We start from the raw sequence: 22,976 nt of genomic DNA on the forward strand, positions 1-22,976 counted from the left end.
ATATCTGCCATACTGCACACAAGGAACCATGAACACCATGAACATCACATAGTTTAATGACTTAATGAGTTACACATCCCTTTAATGATCTTGTAAAATTCAAAAACCACACACACAGTGCACGTCTTTTATTTTACCAGCTATTACAGAGACATCCCATCAGCCTCAGGCCAAACTGTTGGCTCCACACCACAGGCGGCAAATGCGTTGAAAACAAACAGCTTGAATTTATCAGCATTTCCTGCCACTGTTGAAATGATAAGCTTGCAGTTCAGGCGAAGTACCTGCAGGCATTTTTTGTTCTCATTATTATCTTAGACTCTCCAGGTCGTCACTCTGACTTCAGCAGTCATCCTCATTCCACCCACTCCCCCAAGAGGGGGCATTATTTCTCTGCCAACTCAACCTCATCCCTCCTCTTTCATTCCATATCCCACCATCTCTCTGCAATCCCCTCTATAATTTCTCATTACACGCACACACGCACACACACACGCACACACACACACACACACACACACATACTCACACTCTCTGTGATTTTAGCTTGCTGTGCTACTGCAGTAAGCCACTCTCAGAGTAAATATTTGTCATTTTGCTTCTTCTTCAAAGGAAACGCGAACTAAAGACACACCATTGTTTGATTCCGTAGAACCCTGGGTCTGATTGCTCAACAGTTCTTCTGAACCAGGCATGGCCAACCTGCGGCTCTTACGTTCATGTCGAATTTTATCTGTGTGGGGTTTTTTTACGCTATGTGAATCTCATGGCGATGGGCGTTGGCGCAAGTTACATTGGTAAAATGTACACAGGAAGTTTTAAAAGAGTGGGAGAGTTGTATTTTATTATTATAAAGGGATGGGGCAGTTCACGTGGCTCTTGGAGTTGACTGGTTGACCACCCCTGTGCTGAACGATATCACAGGACAAACTGCACCACATGTTGTTCATGCAATGCTTCAATTACTACTTGTTTAAGTGGAGTATTATATATATATATATATATATACATATATATATATATACATATATATATATATATGTATATATATATATATATGTATATATATATATATGTATATATATATATATGTATATATATATATATGTATATATATATATATGTATATATATATATATATGTATATATATATATATATGTATATATATATATATGTGTATAAAAGCTTCTATACGTGTATAAAAGCTTCTATTTTTATATAAAAGCTTCTATTCTATTTTTGCTTTCTTGTATTTTAGACTTAAGGCTTCATTTACGGTTCCAACCCCACTCCCTCCAGTCAGTGCTCCCCCCCCACCCCTTAATCATCTCACTTTACTCACCCTCCATTAAAAAGATAATAATGTCAATTGTTATTGTCCGTTCATGTATGTGCGCTGATGAGACCCGTCGACCTTTACCTTCCCAGACTTTTGCCCTTGCTTATTATGAGTGACATTGCTCTGTAAATAATTTTCCATTTAATTAAACTTTGCTTCTTGTACTACTGTATGTGGCATTTAAATATTATGACTTGGAGGAAAAAAATACAAATTTTCTCTGCCTGATTGTTACTCAACAATTGTGTGATAATCAAACGAGAGCTGCCGTTTCCTCTCCTCTCCTTCTTCGACTCTTTCTAATCATATGAAGAGCATTGACTGACAGTATAAGGCCTAGCCCTGTGATTTACCATGAAGCTAAAGATACTGATTCAACATTTCTTAACGATGTTTTAAGCTTCAACAGCTGTATGCATTATCATTTCATTTTAACAATATCTCAAAACTTCATAATCTTTTTTTGTTTTTTAATCTTTTCTTTTCGAGGTTAAATTACATTATTTCTTTTTTCATCACAGCTCCTGTTGCTGAAACTGTGGAGTTTGCCACTAAAGCTGCACGGCTGCTTCAATGTTTAATAAGTTACAGTAGTTGTTACCAAAACAGTGCAGCTCTGAAACACTGATAGGAGTTAGCATGAGAGAAACACAACACAAAAAGCACCAATCCAGGATATAATAAAACCAACAGTGGATTCAGCCTCAAACTTCTTGATTGGTACAAAATAAAGGCAACATAAAACATGGTTCTTTACTAAATGTTTCAGACTCAGTGATTCGTTATCACCTGTATGTGCATGATCTAGGTTCACTACTAACTAGGGATGTCCGATATGCTGTTGTCTAAACACTTAATTTCGAACTCCGATATTATACGATACCGATGTAGGCCTGGTAATAATTATGTATTTATCTGTACAAACCACTGTATGAGTATGAGATTAATTAAATGAGCTGTAATGCTGCCATCTAGTGACTTTCACTTTAATACACAGCCGTTTGTCCCCAAAACTATTTTTAGGGCACACATCATTTGATGAAACGCAGGCATTGCGTTATCTGGTTTTCATTATCGGAGGAAGAAGTGCTAACAATTCTTACAGATATTACATAATATGCTAATATTGGTCTGATAATATCGGTCGGCCGATATTATTGGACATCCCTACTATTAACCCATGTTATATATCTGGAAGTTTCGTCAGAAACTTCACCAGAATAACCAACCAATCGCCTGTGCTGGCTAATGTTGTGATGATGACTACTGATGAAGGAAAGGGCAACAGTTGCTCTTTAATAAATCATTGTAAAGGTTCGTCTGTTTTTTCAGTCAATATGGAACAGTGTGGATGTGACCCAGCAGCTGTGGTCCACACCTCCCTGTAACCTGTTACTTATCTGTCAGTATTCTCATTTTTAACTTAGTGGAAACTGACACCTCACTGGTCTAATCCTCACAGTGGACTGCTGCTGCAGTCGAGGCTCCGGAGCAAAATGACATTAGGCTTATAAAGATAACAAGATCTTTTTCCCTGCTCTCCTTCATCATCGGAGTGTAATTAGACAGGTAATGCAGACAGAGGCAGCATCAGACCCATCTTTCTTCATCAAGGATCATTACAATGCAAACTCTGATCCCTCTTAGACCTGGACATCGATATTATTTCAACCTGAAACATGGTGAAACGCCACAGTCGACGGTGAACGTACAAAATAATGGGCTTTATTCAATCCAGAGGGGGAGGAGAATTATGACCAGGTCTGGAAGAATGAAATGGACAATACCGTCTGTAATGAGGGTGTGATGAAGCCGTGGGCTCTTGTTTCCTCCACCTTCTCCTCCTCGTTGCCCACAGCCTTCGGAGCCCTGACCACCCATGCCATCTTTCTGTCTCATAAAATGGCGTGACTCTCTGCCCTTGTCTGTTCAACGTCTTCACTTCTATCAGTCTTCTCTTTTCATTTTCTTTTCACCTGCCTGCTCCTGCCAACCTGCTCCTCCCTCCACCCATCTCCCTCTATCAGCCTTGACTCCCCCATTCCCTCACACAAGCACCCAAGCATGTGAGAGCTGTCGGCAGTGAAGACAACAGCGGGGCGGCGGGGGGGAGTAAATGCAAGGAACTGAAACTTAACTGACGCCTGAGCTAATAGACTTTAGATTTTATATTGGAGGAGACCAGCGGACTCAGGTGAACCAGAGTAGACGTTTATACTGAAAGACGGTGATGAATCTCACGTTCTAGATTAATTAAAAACTAGACATGAGAGAAATCACTGCTAGAATTATTACATTATTGTTATTATTCTCAAAATATTGATTTTCCGCTCGATTACTGTGCAGGGGAGTGAATTCAATGGACAAATGGAAATTCTGTCCATTAACATAGTGTAGCTGCCAGTGCTAACAAGAAGAGAAATTGACTTTTGACACAAAAAAGGCTTGTTAATAAAACGTCAACACAAAAATGTCTAGTGTTATTTCCAGTTGCTGGTAAACATGTAGACCCTGTTTTTGTAGAGGGTTCTATAGATATTACTTAAATCTTCTTCTTTAGGTGGGAAGTGTTAGCAGTACATACAAAATACCTGTTTGTTTAGGAAGTTTTTAATGTTTAACTTTTGTTAATCATAAAAATATGAGGCTTTTTTTCTTGATATTATTATTATGACGACTGTAAGAAATTATTTTACTTTCACAACGGGATGTTTTACAAGTAGATCATTTGGCATTCATGCCTTCAGCCCAGGCCCTCGTTCTGGTCATGAATCATAATTTTGAAGCCAAATTCTTACTTCTTAGCTGGTAATGAGCTGAGTGGGTCGACATGAGCAACTACAGGCTTGATGTGTTACCATGGCAACTATCAACATCAGTCTGATGTGTGTTTGTGTGACACAGGGACAGAGAGAGAAATGGGGGGTAAGATAATAATAAAAATATACACTAATAAAGACAACAGCTCTCCTGTGACCTGACAATAACTCAACTCATTGATCTGAATTAACCCTGGATTCAACTGTACATTGTGAAAATAATAATAATAATAATAATAATAATAATAATAATAATAATAATAATAGGAAGAAGGCTGCTGAAGCTAACCTGTGCCTTGGTTTGCTTTAAAAAACAGTTTCGCTGCTTTTTCCTCCTGATGTTTGTTTTTCTTTGGCTCATGACGCAGAGCGAACACTTTACCAATCTCTCGGCCTTGTTTGGCAGAACGACAGTTTATAGGCAGTGCACACCGATTTCTAAAAACAGAACCAGCACAATGAGACCTGCCCACATGGAAAGCAAACGTGCATTCACATTTTGAGTGAACACTGTTCTGATTTTGTAGAAAGCATGATTGTTCCCTGCTGTCTATTATGCTTATGTTCGCTAACACAAATGCACAACAGAGCTGGGCACACATCACTGCAGTCTGGTAAATGTCATTATAGTCATGTTTGCAGTGGGTAAGTGTTCCATAATTTCTTGTTTTGAAAGGTTGAGAATAAATTCAGACCCACTCACACTAAAAACCCTGAAAGTGCTTCTCTCTCCGGCTGCCTTCTCTTTGCCCATGTCTATATTTAAAAGCACTTTTCTTTAATTTTTTTTCTTGCTGCTTTTGTCTGGAATTAGCACGTCGATCAAGCACAGAGCATCGCACCGGTTTCTACTACTTTTACCCTCCAGGCTAGGCTAAGTCCAACTCAGTTCTGTGGTAAATCCCAACACATCTAAGACAGAGATGTAGATGTTTTAAAAATGACTTGTTAAACGAGATTTTTCAATAAAAGCATTGCAGCAAATATCCGTATCTTAGCAGCGCTCCTCAGTCGACATGATTCAGCTCTGGATGTGTAAGTGTCAGTGGAGGGAATGAGGAATGAAGTTGGTAATTATCTGTGCACAGCCTCTGCTGCTCTTCCAACACTGCTTGGGGACTACCTGTTCAGTTAGTGCCATTAGCAGCACAATGGTTCATCTGAGAAACATCTTCATTCTTCATCTTCCCATGCATATCATCTCTTATTCATCAGCTCTTCACCGTTGTGGTGTGATAACCTTCAAGACTGTGGGCTAACGCAGGACGGATCCACAATAAGACGGGACAAAAAGGTTCTGCGGAGAATAAAAAAAATGTGATTGACGTGAAATGATGCCGCCGAGCACCTGCTCCTATTAGGAGGTCCTTATTGACTCTCCTTAATGATGCATTATTTGATTTTGCACACTGAGTTTCTGCTCTGACTGCGGCACCAGCCTACAACACAATTACATAACGCCTTCTCCTACTTCTCCTGCAGCTGTGGGGAACGATGAAGACAAAAGGGATGTGTGGGCACAAGTTATTACTCTTAAGACTGAGGGGGATCTATAGGATTAGCAGACCACCCCTCAGAGCTGGGGGAGCACGATGGCAGCCTGTGGATGATATTACTTACAGTTTCCTGAACATCTAAACTATGGACACAATAAACCCTGTTGTGGTAGTACTTGGGTGCAGATCATTAAGTGTGTTTAGCTTTGTAAATGTTGTCATTTGTCCAGCAGTCTTAGCTGAGCAGTAAATTCTCTACAGCTCAGGTGAGGATATTTCATGATGCACAGCTAAAATGTTTTAGTCCACCGTTAAAATTATCCTTTTTTTTAAAATGTATTTTGCAAGGTCACTTGACACTTGGTATCATTGAAGCCAGTGATTAGTTACAGTGGTAATTTTGCTTCCTGTCGATTATTGCACACAGCTTTTACTTCATGTCAGTCTGGTGTGAAAAAATACCAGAATTTGCATTAAACAAAATATCCAGTGGTGTCAAACTACCTGCCTGGGGGCCACTTTTGGTCCATAGAAGCTCTCATATCTGGCCCCCGATAATAGATGTCAATAATATATAATATATATATTTCTTTGCTTATTAAAATATTCTAGTCAATCATTTAAAAATGAGAAAAAAGGATTTGTCTTAGCTTTTTCAAAGATATCTGTTTTTTAGTATTCAACATTGAACACCGATGTGGCCTGCCTTACTTAAGACTTTCTAAATACATATTCACAAATTAATCAGTTTTTATGCAAGTCATTAAAATTGTTTGTCATCATATTCTCAGAGAAAATCAAGCTGCTAATTTTACATAACAGTTAAACAGGAAAGGCGTGTTTATAACTGAGCGTCTTCTCTAACCTACTGTAGACCAGACCAGGGTCTGTGTTCCCTCAGGGAGATGAGCAGTTAGGAAAGACCCATTGTACGTTAATCTCATATCTCGCCAGTGTGTCCCCTGGCTACACTGTATGAGTGGGTACTGTGTCATTTGATTTGGCGTCGCTGGTCAGAGAAGATAATGGAGTAAAGAGCGTCCACCACTGATGGGAGAAATAATGGAAACTTTACCAGAGGAGTCATTAGAAAGAGTGGAGAAAAGGTTTACAGTAAAGATTTATGTATCTTACTCTACATAAGTAAATAAATGGGTTATTAAAACCTTACACAGTGACCCCACTAGGGGGTCGGGGCACGGAGTGGTGCAGTGATGGGAATTGTGTCAGGAAGAGCAACTGGTATAAAGACTGAACTGCACAGACCACAGAGAGATCAGCAGGGACCAAAGCAGACCTACAGGGGGCAGAGCGGCTGCTGTGATCCATCTTTATTTCAGCAGGGAACCCAGTGTGTTATTCACATTATTAAAACAAGGCCGTTTCTCAAAAACTGGCTGCTTGCATTATGCAGCCCACCCAGCAGAGCAGCAGAGGGGTACACAAGGTAATGTGTCCTCATAGTTTCCCCACTACTATCATCACTGTCCCTGTAGGTTTTTAAATGAGAGCACATTATATTAATAATTATACTTAGAAAAATCTCAATAAGATAACATGCATGTAGGACTACTTAATACACGTTTAGAGAATTTGACTTAGTTTGCACAATCTCCATATAATTCAATATTAGAGCACAGATAAAACATACCTGAAACAAACTAAGAAATTGTTTTGTTTTTCTGATGTGGCAAAAACATGACTTGAACTCATTTCAACCCGGACATTTCAATACTTCACAGGAAGTCAAGTACTGTCAGATATCAAACGTCGAAGGTGAACTGCTTACATCACAGTGATGTGTGACAGTTGACCTCAGTTCTCCTGAAAGCTAAATTCATTCTAAGGTTCATTTACATCTAGAAGAAGCAGAAGCACAGCAGTGATGCTGGCTCTGGCAAACAAAGTAGAAAAGTAGAAAATAACATCTTCCACCTGAGTGTTGGAAAAAATGATTACCTTAGTCTTAGAATAGCCACAGCATAAAGGATGCTTACACAATAACCGCCGTTTCTGGCAATTATTCAGCCTCCTGTTCCACATTAACCACAGCCACGTCGTTTAAATCTTTCACCTTTCTGAATATAACAAGCTGCACTTTTCTGCAGGGCTTTGTGCTTCTTCCTATCTTTATTCTATTTTTAAACATTAATCTGTGCAGATTACTGTGTGATTGCAGCTGCACAACAATCTGCCAGTTTTGTGTGTGTGTGTGTGTGTGTGTGTGTGTGTGTTTAAGAATATGTTGGATAACGAAGCCTGCAGGTGTGTATCTGGTTTGAGGAACAGTGGGGGAAAATGGAGGAAAAAAAGCTGGGAGCGTCACTTATCAGCAACAGACAGGAAGCAACTCCCCAGGAAGCAGGACTGTTTTTTAGATGCCCACAGGCTTCACGTCTCAGATCTCTGTCTGTTCTGCCTGGGCTGGATGAAAGTCACTCCAGCTGTCTGACTTGTAATGTGTCACTGGATAAACAAAGATTTGTGCACAGTTGCACCTGGTGGATTGTATGAAACTTGCTCAAACAAACCCCTCAGAAGATCGTTCTTCATTCTTTCTCACCAGGTTGGCCAATTTGGGGAAAACTTTTTTACTTCATTTTAAAAGTATTACAACTGTTTAAAGTGACTGATCCCGACAGTTTTATCCAATTTGACATCAGGTTTGTGCCTCACAAATAAATCCCATCCTGACAAGACCCAACTTACAGGATGTAGGATCTGCTGCTGTTGGCCTGCTGCCAGACACCAACGCCCTCCTTCAGAGGTCTAGATAATAGAATATTAATATTTCTACACTCCACCATCTTCTCATTATGTTTAAAGAGAGAGTCTGTGGTATAGATTACTGTCAGTACTTGGTTATTACAAAAACTAACAGGACAAACACAGCTATTTGCTAACCTAATGCTAATCATATGGTATCTCTCTTTATGGCTCTGTCAGAAGGCATCAACAAAGGCATGGAAATTCAAGCGAGAAAAAAAAAAACAACTAAAGACTGAGAAGAGTAAGAAACCTTGTTTGAACTAAAAGGAAGACATAATTCACAAGAGACATCGGACATGCAGGGATCCATCTGGGAGGGCAAGGAACTCACCAAGGGACTTGGAAAGATAGGGGAGAAAACAATCAGAAAGGCAAGATACACGGGGAAAAAAGCAACAGCAGCAGGACAACTTCAGAAGTCAGGAAACAAAGAGATGAATGAGTGATGGAAACAATGAAACACAAACAACCAAGGAGCAGTGCCAACCGTTGGCTGCCGAGGCCACAGTCTTTCCTGAGGAAGTGTCGAAACCATTTAACCATTCTCCATCCCTAAATGTCATTCTTACATCATTTGTCATTGAGTGTCAGCAGGTTGTGTCACCACTGTAAAGAGGTCAGTGGTTCGATGGTAGGATTCCTGATTGTAACATGTACAACTTTGCCGAACTTTGGTGAACTTTGTTGTATGGACCACATCCTACTAGGGTTGTACCCCACACATACACCCCACTATGGCCATCGCAATTAAGTGAAAGAAGTTTTTCTAATTAATGAATCAATAAGATATTATCCTATATATACTCCGAACTGATCTGTCCCTCTGACTGCACACTTCACCACCATCAGCGCCAGTATGCCCCGTTGACATCCCTTATCCAATCACATCACATACAATGTATAAACTGTGTTGGCTGTTCAGGATATTTGTCATTATTGAATATTTAATTTTTGATTGTGTACTTTACACTGTTTCTTGAATAAAACGTCCATGACAGAGAATGAGTGACAGAGGGTAAAAGACACTTGAACAACTGTCAGGGAAGATGAATTTAAAAAAACAATGACAAAGAGTTTAAAGGAGTTTCAATGTTTTAATGCAAAAAATAATGAATCTGTTCTCTGTTTTTACCCGAGTCTACACACAAACAACACATCGTGTGAGAGGGGGGACACCCAGTACAGCTCAGTAGTTCACTAGTCAATCTGCTCTGTGATCGTAGTATATACACTGTATGTGGACATTAAATAACATTGGTCTCACACAGTAGGTCAATCAGAACCGTCTGAGTGGAGAAGGTTCAGGAGTGTTTGTACCATCTTTGAACGCATAAAGTGACGTTGTCCACATCCAAACAGGTTGGACACGACATTTTAAAAAGCAGCTGAAACCACTTAACAGACACACTGTAAACTAATATTAGCTCCTCATCAATTTACAAAATTGTCATTTTCCATTCAACAGGCCCTTGACAGTCAATGACGCACACGCAGTAGAACTCTTCGGGTAAGAAAAGAAAATAACGTCTCTCCACCACAGATAAAAATAGGACCAGAAAGAGATCACACTGCCACCTCATATTAATATTCTTTACCCTTTACCCAGCAGAACAGTGTGCCTGAACAGTGGATTATTATTATTATTATTATTCCTCTTTTGCTCCACTGCTGTTGATTGAACTCCCAGCATGAACCAAACAGTTTTTTCCCCCACAACCTGTTTTCATTTGTATTGTTGTGACCTTTGAAAACCTGTCCACCACCCAGTGTGATTTGTGCTTGAACTTGTGGAATCAATTTAATAAAGTCAAAAACATATAACAAATAACGCAGAACTAAACAGCTTTAGAAGAACGACTGTATTAGAATAACAGAGACTGTAATTGTTTTTTTTATTTTCTTTAAGCTGCTGCAGGACTGGAGATTTTAGAATTTTGATACGGCTACAGTTCAAATGTCAAGTCTAACAGCGATTTGTCTAACGCAGCGAGAAATGAACATTTAAAAGCTGCAACAGTATTGCAAGGCCATTTCTTTTCTAGGATTTCATTTCTGGTAATAACTGTATGCTTTCTTCTTGAATATAATTAGTGAGTCAATCAATAACACAACAAAATCAAACTAACCAAAGCAGAGAACGCTTGAACTGAACCTGCTTTTTGAATAAAACACGACTATGACAAACCAAAGTCAGGGGGAACCCTTCAGTGACGTCTTGACGTACCATGGGTGTGTGGATGATGAAAGATTCAAAGAAATGTCTGTTGAACCAACGATGTTAAGTAAATGCTGAGTGTTCCCTTTTACCATGAAACAGTTAAAACACACACACATTCAGCGTCTGTGCAACAGGCTGCCATCAAGTGTCCTAAACAGGAACTTCTCAGCAGATGTGATGTTTTAATAATGTACATCTGCCTGTGGTCCTCAGATTACTTTCTTCACAGTTTACTCAAACCCATTTCTCTGTTTAAGAAATCATAGATGACTTAAAATGAAAAACAAGCTGTTAACAAACTCTGACGTTGTAAAAATGTCTTTTGGTCCAAGTTTACTCTGTCTGTCCACCTTTCCCTCTTTTTTACCCAGGCTGCAGGGCCAATGACGTGTCCATTCTCATTGTCTGTACACACAAAGAGAATGTGTGTGTGTGGACATCGGCAGTCACATCCATCCATGATATATACACTTTTCCTCAGGGACTTGTTAGAGTTAGAACGTCTTACTGTGGGGAGCAGTTGAATAACAAAGAGTCTCCGTGTGTGTGTGTTAATGAACACACAGTACAGGCCACGTTCACAAATCTGTTAGGCACCGCTCACAAGCACCAGTGTCTAAAAAGAGAGACTATAGGAAGGCAGGAATGTCAGGATGACTTTAGGCGACACCAGACGGCACACAGGAGCTGAGAGAAACTGTGCCCGGTGCTGCTGTGCTGAGCCGTGAGATGACAATATGACAATCACAGACATAAACAACAACATCATTAATGATGCGCTGCTTTGGGCTGTGTGATGACTCGTGCTTCAATTATGATTCAGCTCAGTCACTGCAAGACCCAAACACTTGTTGCTAAAAGCCAAAATTCTAAACACAGGGAAAAGCTGCTGGCTGAGGGACAACAAGACTGATTTTAATCTCATCGCTTCACCGTCGGAAGCTGTGCAGTCATTTCGTGTCTCTGTCCAGAATCCTCCCGAAATGTGTTTCAAGTTGTCTACTTGAGATTGGAAAAAGAATGGGGCAAGACAGGACTATTATATTTTTTTCCCCAGCGTCTTCCTCTGGACGAAGAGTAGAAGGAGATGTGAGTCCAAGCTTAAGAAAGAATCTTAAGAAGTTACACCATGTCCTTCATCTCTGGTCCCAATCGTGCAGGTGAGAAACAGACAGGGACGAGAGCCCAATCGTTTCTCCCAATTTTTGCCAACGTAAAATATATCACATGACTCCGTAGTCAATTAGAGATTTGAGCAGTACTGTGTCCTTGACATCGCTGAACACCCGGCGGATGTTGTTGGTGTCTGTAGCGCACGTGAAGTGTGGGTAAAGTGTTTTCCACTCGTCCTTCTTGTCCCGGTTGATGGCGTTCTGCTCGTACATCTTGCGGATAAAGTTTTTAGCATCTTCTGTATCACGCCTCTTACCTGTGACGGTAGAAGAAGAGACAAAGGAAGAAGAACAATTATATAATCAGACAATTACATAGTCTGTTGATTTGAATAATGTTGTCATTCAAGTTATTATAGGTCATTATTATGAATTATCATTATCAGCAACTTTAAGTTATTGGATGGATGTGGATTAACAGTGCCTGACTGCGTGAGACGACGACTTCAGATTAGGGTTGATTAGAAGTAGAAGATTAGATTATTATTATTTTCAGGTATTTTAGGCAGTTGTTTTCTGCTTCATCTGGAGTTTGCACATGCAAAAATAAAGTTATTTATTTATTAAGGAAAATATAGTTGGTATTAGAACTATCTAACAGCTGTTGAAGGCCACCCGCACTAATCTGATTAGTTTAATGAGTGAAGGACTAAGCACGGCCAGGCAGAAGAGGGTTATAAGTTCATCATAACACCATGAACCGTCCAAACACTAAAGTGTTACCAATAATGAAAACACATGAAATATGAAGAAATAAATGTAATTTTATTTGAATTGCTTAAAGAAGTAGTTTATCCTCGAATGCTTTCACCTTAAAGTATCAACAGAGTCGTCATTCAATTAGGGCTGACAGTTAGCATGTCAGCCCTCAGTGTAGTGGTGCACAGACATCATGCAGCATCCTCACAGGAGCACAGCAGCATTAGCACTAAAGAGCAGCCGTTAAAGTTAGGGGTTGGGGTTAAATGGATCCTGACCCTCTGAGAGTCATTATTATAGGCCGTTAAAGCTAATGGCACAACACAACGCAGCGGGTACGGACTCAGACGCAGACACACAAACCGCACACACACTAATATTCAATTTACTCACACCTGCACCACTGGGGCTTCAGTTGATGCAGGGTTTGCAGGAAGCACCATATCTGTCTGTAGTTGCCATGGGTAACGAAGGGCTGAAGGGTGAGGTTGAAGGGGAGTTATTCGGTCTGTTAAGGCAGCACTCAACAGCCTGTTGTGACATAAAAGCTACGGACAGCAGCCATGGTCGGCACAGCTGACGAAAAAGGAAGAAACCTGTTTATGTGCCTGTGTGTGGGTGTAGCTAAACTTTGGAGGACATTTTTGAAAAATTCTTTCTTGTTAGGAACCTTTGCCCTTGTGGTGGGACATTTTTTAAATTTTATAAACTAAACTAAAAAAATGATTAAATGACAAACAAAACTTACCTGTGAAGTTGGGGAAGTATTTCTGCAGGTCTGAGGTCTGGATTTTATCAGCCAGTATGTCAGTCTTGTTGAGGAAGAGGATAATGGAGGTGTTACGGAACCAGGGCGAATGGATGGTGGTGTAGAACAGAGCCAGGCTCTCGTGCATTCGGTTCTGAGGATCACATGAACAGAAAGTTGGGGTCTGGTTGGAGCCATTTTGTTGTAGGGTCACATGTTAAACAACAAAGCACAAATGAAAGGGGAAAAAATGATGTTTTGTGTAATATGAGCACTGTGTGATACAACAGGGAATACAAATCCCTTTTTCTCTCATCTTTAAGTGGCCAACTCAAGCAGTTTGAATTAAAAAAGAGATACAATAAAAAAAACTCACAATTAAATTTAAAAAACTGTCTAGTTGTTGGCCGGATATGAGAGGGTTGTGGGCCATAATTCGCCCACAGGCCGTGAGTTTGAGACCTCATCGTTAAAGTGTTTCCGAACGGAAACGGGTCGACTCTGAGACGACTCTCACAGATGAGTACAGATGAGTGAGGATGGCACAAAGAAAGAGAAACAGGGTTTTTTTCACAGCCGTGAGGAGGTTCATAATAGTGGCTGAATAGAAACAGCTGAAGCTGGAGATGCAGAGGACGAGACAGTGTGACTTCTTAGTATAATAATAGTTATAATAAATATATATTCAAAAGAATAGAACAGACAGACAGAAGGTTCTTACTATGGTGTCTCTCTCCTCCAGGACCTGGTCGTATTCACTAAGGGAGGCCAGGAAAATGAGGGAAGTTACATTTTCAAAACAGTGTATCCATTTCCGACGCTCTGATTTCTGACCACCAACATCCACAATCCTGTCAGGAGAAGCACAAAGGTAAAAGTCGGTTCCAGACTTCCCAACTGCTTCTACATGATACAGCAGGTTTGCAATGTGTGTGTACTATGACTATCAAATAATTACTTACTTAATTAAGTTGTACACACCTTAGCCTCGTCGGTGTGTTCCTTGAGTTTTACAGCTTGCCTCACACATGAGCACATTTTTGTTTTACTCTGAATAAATTTTACTTATTGTTGTTCACTGTGTTAAATCTCCCCTGTGGTCTGGACATAATACACCTCACTTCCTGACAGAGTTTTGGACAGAAGAGCTTTGAAATGTGACTCTAACGTGTGAGCAGAAAAAAACACCCTAGTAATGGTCAATATTGCTGGGGTTTTTGTTTGTTTTTGCTTTTTCTGGTGCAGAGAGATGGTGGTTTTAAATGTGTGGCTGTGACAGGATGTCCTCTACAGTTTGGCCACCTTAGCGTGATGGTCTTGATAGTGAAGGAGTAGTCGTGAATTCCTGTGGTGGGGAATCGAACTCTCAGCACGTCCTGTTCTGTAGGGATGTAGTCCTGGCTGGATATTCTCTCCAAACTGTTCATGTAGCTAAGAGGAAAAAGAACATTGGAAAATGAGGTTATAAACATTTGTATTAGAATGGTCACGAGGGTTAGAACATGATTTATTTCTTTCCGTCTGTCTTTAGGCTGAGACTTTATGGCTGCTGTTCTGTCATTAACTCATGTGACTGCTAGTCTCTTATCAAGTACACACAATGATGACTGAGCTGCTGGGTAAACAAAGAGCGGCCATGAGAGAAAACAGAGCGAGGCTCCAGGCTTTAGTCACTCACACATTTCAGCGTGAACTCCTTCCACCTTCGTAGTTTCTGTATTTTTTCAGTCTGACTCTGATACCGTAGTTAAGCTCAAATGTTTTCTAATTTGGATCATAGTTAATAGGCTAAGGTAAAAAAAATATTGTGAGGCTTGAAGAAAAATTGAAAAAGAATACTAGCTCCCTCTAGTGGCTAAAGTACACATTACAAGTTTGACCAGGAAATATCCCACATTTGAAACTTTCAAATGGCAGCTCGAACAGACGTAGGCATCTGCTGTTGTAAACGCCATCGTTTAGACATGCATTTAATAATAAGTTACTGACAAATCTGGGTAATTTTAAGGGCTGTTGTCAATATCTTCTCCTAAAGTAAGTTGGAATAACCTATGACAAACATCTTGCTAAGCTTGATCCTAAAAATGTCCTCTGGTACACCTGGGGGACCTTGGAAAGTCCAAGAGAAACAGATCTCACATCACTGTCCCTCCATAAGCCTTTGTAGTGGACACAATGCAGTGAAACAGGTAACAATCCCCAGACAAAAAGGAAATTCCACTTCCAAACTAAAAGTGTTCTGTCCCACTGCAGCACCACTGTGACAGTGGAGCGCAATGGAACATTTAAGCTCTCAGTTAGAAGTTGTGGCTAAATACCTTTATATTGTCTTTACTGGGTAAACATATATTACAGTGGTTCTCCAACTTTTTCAAATCTGTACCACCTGAGAAAACACTGAGTACCACCATGATGACCAACATTAGAATATAGCAGCGTAGGCCTTCACTGTTAGCTTCCACCACACAGGAGAGATGTTTAGAAAGATGTCTATGTTTAAATGTTGTATTAATTGTGCATGGAATGTTTCAGATTTATTCAATTAAAAATGTAAATGTGAAAATATGAATTTTCCCACGTTCCACAGTTTGAGAACCACCGGTCTACTAAAATATGTAGAAGATTTGGGTCTAATGTAAAATAGTTTATCCATTTATCACATGCACTGAGATGACGCCTATCACAGATCATCACTGCACTGTAATATCACCTTCAGAAACTTTTCACCAACAATGTTTTATCATCTGATCCTCTCAAATTCCCAGCCCTCATTTAAAGGAGTGGCTGAGCATGGAGAGCTGTATCAACACAGATACTCACTACTCTGTGGAGTCCAACAGTTGGTACTCGCAGCGGCGGCCGTAACAGACACGGATGCCGGGGTCTGCCCACAGGCGGCGGATTGCCTCTACGTAACCTCGCTCCAGCTGGGCGATCTGCACCGTGTTTACTTCCTGCAGCCATTTGGCAAACATCTGAAAGACAGCAAAAAACCCAGGTGTCATGATCATGGGGAACTGTGGAAGAAAGCTGTTGGTTAAAAAAAATGTGAGAGGGTTGTAGTGCTGCTGTTTCCACAGTAACAGGGACGCACCAATACTTCATTCAAATGCTCGTACTAGTGCTAAAACATGTGTCGATCCAGTGACCTGGTACTCTATGACAGGGTCGCAACCCAGTCTTTGGGACACAATGCTCTATGATGACTTTTCGTCACAGGGTGTTGTCTTACTGTCCTCATGGGTAGTTTATTTAACAATGGCTTAACATTTAACAAATTATTAATTATAATAATATAATTAATTAATATAATTATAATATAATTGATTTAAGTTAATTAACTTTAACATTTAACAAAGATTGTTTGTGTTCATTTGCATGTTGAAACACGGACATGGTGTCCACTGTCCAAGTGACTTAACAGAGGAGACAATGTTTTCAATTAAAATGTGCTCTTGGTGTAAAAGCTGTGCTCACTTTCTGTTCAGCTGTTTGTGTTACCAGCAGTAGGCAGAGAGTGTGATTTAAAAAAAAAAAATTAATCCTTCATTTTATTTTTAACTAATGTGACAACAGTGTCAGTTTATTTCCACTGGGATTAAAATAATCTGTTTATTGGAAGCAAATTCAACTGACACCTTTTTCTGCATGGTGTCCTAATTGTGGTTTTTGGCTGACTCTGCACCCACACACTGCACATCACACACAGACACCTATCACGTTCCTTCCTTAAACATTAGTGATGTGCTACTGTTAACACAACTTTCCCCTATTTACTACAACATGTTTAACCGTGTTTATATTGCAACCATTTCAGACTCATTCAGCTAACGCTAGCACATTTGTGCCACCATCTGAATTGTGGAGTAAAATTGTTCACAGGAAACGCGGCGCGTCTCTCTGTGTTGTCTGAGATGTAGCTCTGAGTACGACATTCCTGAGTTTACCTCATTCTCTGGGTTGGCGTAGGGGATCTTCAGCATGGTCATGGCTCCAGTCATGGCCTTGATAGCTGTGAAGATGTTCTGGAAGATTAATTTAGCAAAGGTTTTTCTCTCTTCTTCTGAAAAGCCCCGCCCATGGATGATCCTCATTTGTCGGAGGAAGGTTGTTTTTCCACTTTCTCCCGTTCCTGAGAGAAAACAGAAATATTACTCAACAATATTTACAATCAGAGTATTGTGCCATTCTAACATTAACAATACAGTTTAACAGTGAAACCTGTTCTCATTTTATAGGTACATAGTGTTCAGGTCTGACCAGTGTTGTGTTCTGCATTTTTGTCATTCTAAAAATATGTGATAAATGCTAATTAATCAGCAGCTTTTGTCAGCTGCTGATGCATCAATGATTTACTGCCGCCAGCCAACAAAGCAGGAACATGACCTTTTCAACCTGGCACCCCTTCTCTTAGCGGTAGCATCTTCACAAACCCTACTTCATCACTTGGAGTTGTTAATATAAACGTGTTATACCCCACATTCCCTTAAGTCAGATCTTTAATTTAAGTTAGGTCGACAAACAATGTCTGCAGTCTAGTCTAGGTATTCTAACATCAGGGACAAAGGCCTACTGTAATATATATTTTAAATGACACAATCAGCTAATAAAATTCAGAGACAGGCCATAATAATCATCTACTCACTTCTCTTCTAATCCATAGCAAAGCACCTCAGCAAGTCACTTTTTGTGTGTGTTATTTTCAACATTGTGTGTGTGTTATTTGTTTAAAGAAAACATGGAAATATTGCAAACCGTAAGCATTTTCATGCTTGGACCCTAGGGCTACTCTCACATGAATGTATTTTTATCTGTTTCGAACTAAGTTTGGACATTGATTCTTCATTTTTTGTTTTCAATTATAAACATTAAGAACATCAAATTAAACTTGTCCAAAGTGGTGGTTATAGAAATGACCCCGAGGAAGTGATGAGGAAGGTGAGTACTCTCAGTCCCTGTGGTTTTTCAGGTATAACCGATCTTGATCTGGACCATTCTTTAAATACTTAGTTGTAGTCACACACGTGTTGCGTCATTTTCTCACTTGGCTGCAGGCTATGAAACAAGCCAGGCAGTATTCATTTGTATACAGGGTGTTCCGCAAGTCCCTCCGATTTCTTTAATTTCTCTAATTAATGCAATTGTGAGTGTGTGTGTGTGTGTGTGTGTGTGAGAGAGAGCAAGAGGAAAGTTTCTGAGTGTGTGATTTTTAAGCTATATTTACATTTATAGGAACATTTAGTAGTTTTTGCCAAAATCTGGAGATGTAGCATTTTGTTTGAATTTCCTTTATGTCACTAATCATATGCTAGCCCATAGATTACAACATATTCTTCAGTTGTCTTGGTAAAACTGATGGATTTTTGTTTGTTTGTTTGTTTTGTTGTGAAATTAGGGAGAATGCATTCCAACATGGTCGCCTCCATACAGGAGCCCAACTACAGGAGCCTTTTCATTTCATTTCTAAAAAATAAAAATGTAAATGAAGTATTTGAAACACATGGAGGCCAAAAACCCTGGACACAGCAGAAGAGCTGGGACATCATGTGTTTCCTCGTTTACACTCCTGTTGTTTTGCTGTGTCACGTACATCCACTGGATATTCCTAATCAGTGTAATTATTTCAATTGGTGTCCCTGAGCGTGTTTGTGTATCCGTGGATGTGTCACTGACCCAGCAGCAGGATTTTGATCTCCTTTTTCTCCTTCTTCTTCTGCTGCTTGAGCTCCTGTTTGATGGCCCGGTCCACAGCGACGGTCCTCTTCTCCTCCTCCGACAGACAGCACACGCAGGTGCGGCGGCACCACTGCCAACAGCCAGCCATGGCCAAAAACCACTGGAAAAGTGAGGGTGAATGTTGGTAAATCATGAACTGCAGTCAGCCATTAAAAGCAGGCCATAAAGACCGTGATAAGTTCCCGTGCGTGAAAGCCGTTGCTTTCGGCTCGGGATTTTTTTTTTCCAAACACCTGCTCCCAGGAAGTTTTCTCTAAAGCCACAAACAGAATTACTCCCTGCGTCAACACATCACTGTTTAACTTTAGATAAGTTCTCACGGCGCGTTGTTTTACACTAGTCAGATGGATTATTGTTTTCAGAAGAAGCTTAGGAGTAAAAACAGGAAGAACACAAACCTGCAGTCTCTCAGTCTGCCTCCCTTTTAACGCGCAGGTACAGACTCTGATTTCTTATCCATTCCTCACTGTCTCTCCTGTCCACAGCCACCGGAGCGCAAACGATGCCACTGTGAACAACGCTTACTCAACACATTGGCTAAAATTAACTTTTTATTTTCTTTAAAAAAAAAACAGGTGAAAAGAAGCCACTCAGGAAAGTTCACCGCGCCTACAGAGGAATGCGCAGCCTCCGTGGTTCACTGCGAACGCACTGTAACCGGAATGCGCTCTGGGTGACGCGTCGGCAAGAGAGCGGCAGAGTTCCGCAGCAGCGACGGAAGTCAGGCGCGGTTATTGTAAAAGTAAGAGCACACTGTAGGTGTCTTGTGTTTGTCTTGAAGGCCCCGAATGAGATTCATTCATCATGGATGTCAAAGAGGAAGAAGAAGACGAAATCATTGTTTTAAGGACATTAATTAAGAATGAAATCATTACTTTTCCATTATTCAAATCATGATTTGGGGGTCTTTTAAGGAAAGGAAAGGAAAGTGAACTCCTTGTCATTGTGACATTGTGAAACACACCACTGCACAAAACTAAATGTGACCTCTGCTTTTAACCCATCACCAAAGTGAACAGTGGGCAGCTTTGAGTGCCCGGGGAGCAGTGTGTGGGGACAGTGCCCTGCTCAGAGCACCTCGGTGGACTCCAACCTGAAGCCTTCCGGACCCAGGTCCGCCTCCTTAACCACTAAGCCACCACTGCCCCAGTGGTAAATTGCATCATGTAGGCAAAAACAACATAATATTGATCTTAAATGGATCTAAATAGTTTTGTTTATCAAGTCGATTGGATTAAAAGTACAATGTGGCTCCTAAAAAAGTCTTCCCAAGCACCAAAAAAATAAATTAATTAAAAAATTAAAAAGCATCATACTTGCATAATGTGACATCACAGTAGACAACAATGCTTGTAAATGTCACATTACATGAAACTCGGCACATAATAGGACCACAGCCACACCCTCGGGTGTCTGTTAGATGGCACTGAGTGTAGAACTTGTATACAACTGGAATCAACGAGCAAAACCGTCCATTGCATAGTTTGCAAACAAATGAATGCATAACAGCACTCAGCTAAAGCTGATAATTATTTTATTACGTCAAATTTATGACCTTACTAAACCACAGCATCACATCTACAGGTGACATTTAGATACTCAAGTGCATAATCAACTAATTGTTTTGTCCTGCATTCTGATGTGCTCAGGTTTTTTAACAGCTGTACAGACACTTATTTTGATGTGACTCCTGGTCAGGGGTTTAGCAGGCGGTTTTCTTAGCTCTGACTGATGTTTGCAAACTGCAAAGAAGTGACTCAGGGTTACATTTCAGTGTAGTTATACCTGTGTAACTGGTCATCTGACAAATAAACGCATGCATCTTAATTCTTTAATCTTGAAGAACTAACAACAAAAAATGCCAATGTGTCTGTTTTTATCATGCAAACCTCCTAGTTCCTACTTGAATTTGTGAAACAGAAACAAATCCAAACACCATACAGCCCGGGCCTTAAAAATTGAACACTACAACTACTACAATAACATCTATCATTGTTATCAGCCTCAAGGTTTGGGATAATGTGGGATAAGTTTTAGGATACTTTATCTTTTTATTTTGAAAGAATACTACCGGAAGTTTGACGTCTTTACTTATCTTTTCTTTAAACTGGTCTAAGTTGGCTGCGGATAAAGTTACGTCTGCAGCAGAGACGCTTGTCTTTTTGTTTCAGCTGGAGTTTAGGTTGAAACACGAACACTGGTGTAAAACCGTGACTTTTCTGACTATTGATATATATATCTATATATAATATAGTTTTCCTTTGAAACCCATGTAAGCTTTATTTTGGTTCTACGTTAAATAAAATTAGTGTTGATTTGAGTGGAAGACATCGTTTTTAACAGGTTGAAACAATAACACCAGAAAGCATGTGACCAGCAGTGGGAGAAAGTTGTATCCTGATGGCTGTGCTGTGGTCGGACTAATATCAGCTGGTGTTCACTGAGCAGCAGGTGATCTGGAGCAGCTATTTTGTCTCCCCTCCTCCTCCGCTGCTGCTGCTGTTTAGATGTCAATCTTTTGTCTCAGCCAGCACAACCGGTCTGTCCAGGCTTTCCTGGTCTCCGATACTCACATCTCCTGCTCTGCATTACCAAGGGACCAGGGTGAAGCAGCAGCACGTTCGTGCAGGGAGGCCTCAGTATACCGCAATTAATGTGTGAAGGTTGAAACACAACCCTTTATTGACTGCAGAGGTGGTCTTTGGCAGTACCACCTCACAACCTTTAGGTGGATGGATTGATTCCATAATCACACTCATCGTCAGTGTGAAGATCCAGATATTACTCTTTTATATTTATTTAGTAACATTTTACCATAGCATCCCATATTTTATTTTAACACTTTGTAAATCCGTGCCATGTCCTTGATTAAATCATCTGGTCGGACACTTTTAACACATGGGCCATATGTGTGACACCACAGATTTACAGCAATTTGTTTTGTATTCAAAGATTTACTTGTTGTCATCATTCTGCCTGTGGAATTGTTTTACATTCTAATGGTAAAGGTTTGAGGTACTTAAACGTGGGCTAGACATCTAAATGGAATAATGGTCTGGACTGTAGACAAACAAGTTCAGGACCTGCACATTCATGGCTGTAGCCATTAGGTAACAGGCATATCTTTTACATCAGCAAGTCAAGGTTTGCTAGGTCGGAAACAACAGTCTCATTGAAATTCTTTTTAAATCCACCTTACAGTGAAGTCTACCCTTCTTAAGTCAAACTGTAGAACTGTTTTAGTTTACCAAGTGGTAAGAATAGAGCACAAAAATAAACATGACTTAAAATAGCTTAATAGCTCTTATTATTATTTAGTATCCAGTATATATTTAAACATGCATTTCTTTGAGAAATCCATTCTCTCCAAAAAATAAAAATAAAAACTGACTAGATATACACTTACAGTTACACTTAATTACTTCACAACAAACTGTGTTTATGCAGTGGTGTTAACTTGTTGGCCATTAGAATTATACTGAACAACCTGTGCACTGGTCCTGTGTCCTACTGTATCATTTCCTGACAGGATGTTACATCAGACCAGAAGGATAAAGGAGTGTAAAGAGACTTTGTCCCTTGTTGTTGGTTGGTGTGAGAAACAGGATGATCAATAATTAATCTGACGACAGTCATAAGAACCTTGGATACATGATGAGAGGTTTAAATGGTGCTATTTGAAATTCACACGCTCTATTTTAAATCAGCAGAGGAGATGTGTTTATATATATATAAATGTACAATTTGTCTGCTTACAAAATTAAAAAGAGAATTATTTTAAAATAAATCAAAATATATACAAGACTTCAAATACATATTATGAAATTCCAGCTCCATCAATTACAGCAGGTTTATGTTTGTTGACCAATATGCAGGATAGTTTGCATAAAGTTGTTTGTCTCTCTTATTGTGGGTGGAGTCTTGTGGCGTGAGTTCCAATCCGGTGAGACATGGGCCGACCAGTCAAGCTGTGAGTAAT

At 40.0% G+C, this 22,976-nt stretch overlaps 1 protein-coding gene and 1 long non-coding RNA gene across 2 annotated transcripts in view; one reads left to right on the forward strand and one right to left on the reverse strand.

The window, feature by feature from the left end:
- Positions 1-10,323, forward strand: part of LOC112486740 (uncharacterized) — a 15,012-nt gene extending 4,689 nt beyond the window's left edge. Inside the window, exon 2 of the long non-coding RNA XR_003049208.1 lies at positions 8,602-10,323. This is a non-coding gene — a long non-coding RNA (uncharacterized LOC112486740). The remainder of the gene's footprint in view (positions 1-8,601) is intronic.
- Positions 9,499-19,969, reverse strand: gna15.1 (guanine nucleotide binding protein (G protein), alpha 15 (Gq class), tandem duplicate 1). Its single transcript, XM_008335409.3, has 8 exons — positions 19,396-19,969; positions 18,935-19,097; positions 17,209-17,393; positions 16,082-16,236; positions 14,564-14,692; positions 13,983-14,112; positions 13,262-13,415; positions 9,499-12,071 (listed from the first exon to the last, which is right to left on the reverse strand). The coding sequence occupies exons 2-8, from the start codon at positions 19,083-19,085 to the stop codon at positions 11,866-11,868; spliced, it is 1,110 nt and encodes a 369-aa protein (XP_008333631.1). The 5' UTR covers positions 19,086-19,097; positions 19,396-19,969; the 3' UTR covers positions 9,499-11,865.
- Positions 19,970-22,976: the final 3,007 nt, after the last annotated feature.

The sequence above is a fragment of the Cynoglossus semilaevis genome, chromosome 2 (genome assembly GCF_000523025.1).
Source record: "Cynoglossus semilaevis isolate Cse_v1.0 chromosome 2, Cse_v1.0, whole genome shotgun sequence".
Classification (NCBI taxonomy): Eukaryota; Metazoa; Chordata; class Actinopteri; order Pleuronectiformes; family Cynoglossidae; genus Cynoglossus; species Cynoglossus semilaevis.

Bases quoted from the DNA above. Each gene is read 5' to 3' on its own strand.
- gna15.1 (XM_008335409.3), bottom strand. From the start codon at position 19,085: ATGGCTGGCTGTTGGCAGTGGTGCCGCCGCACCTGCGTGTGCTGTCTG. The intron at 16,237-17,208 runs GTAAACTCAGGA...GCTGTCTTTCAG, and splicing joins ACGCCAACCCAGAGAATGAG to ATGTTTGCCAAATGGCTGCA. The intron at 14,693-16,081 runs GTGAGTATCTGT...TTTTCCTCTTAG, and splicing joins CTGTTGGACTCCACAGAGTA to CTACATGAACAGTTTGGAGA.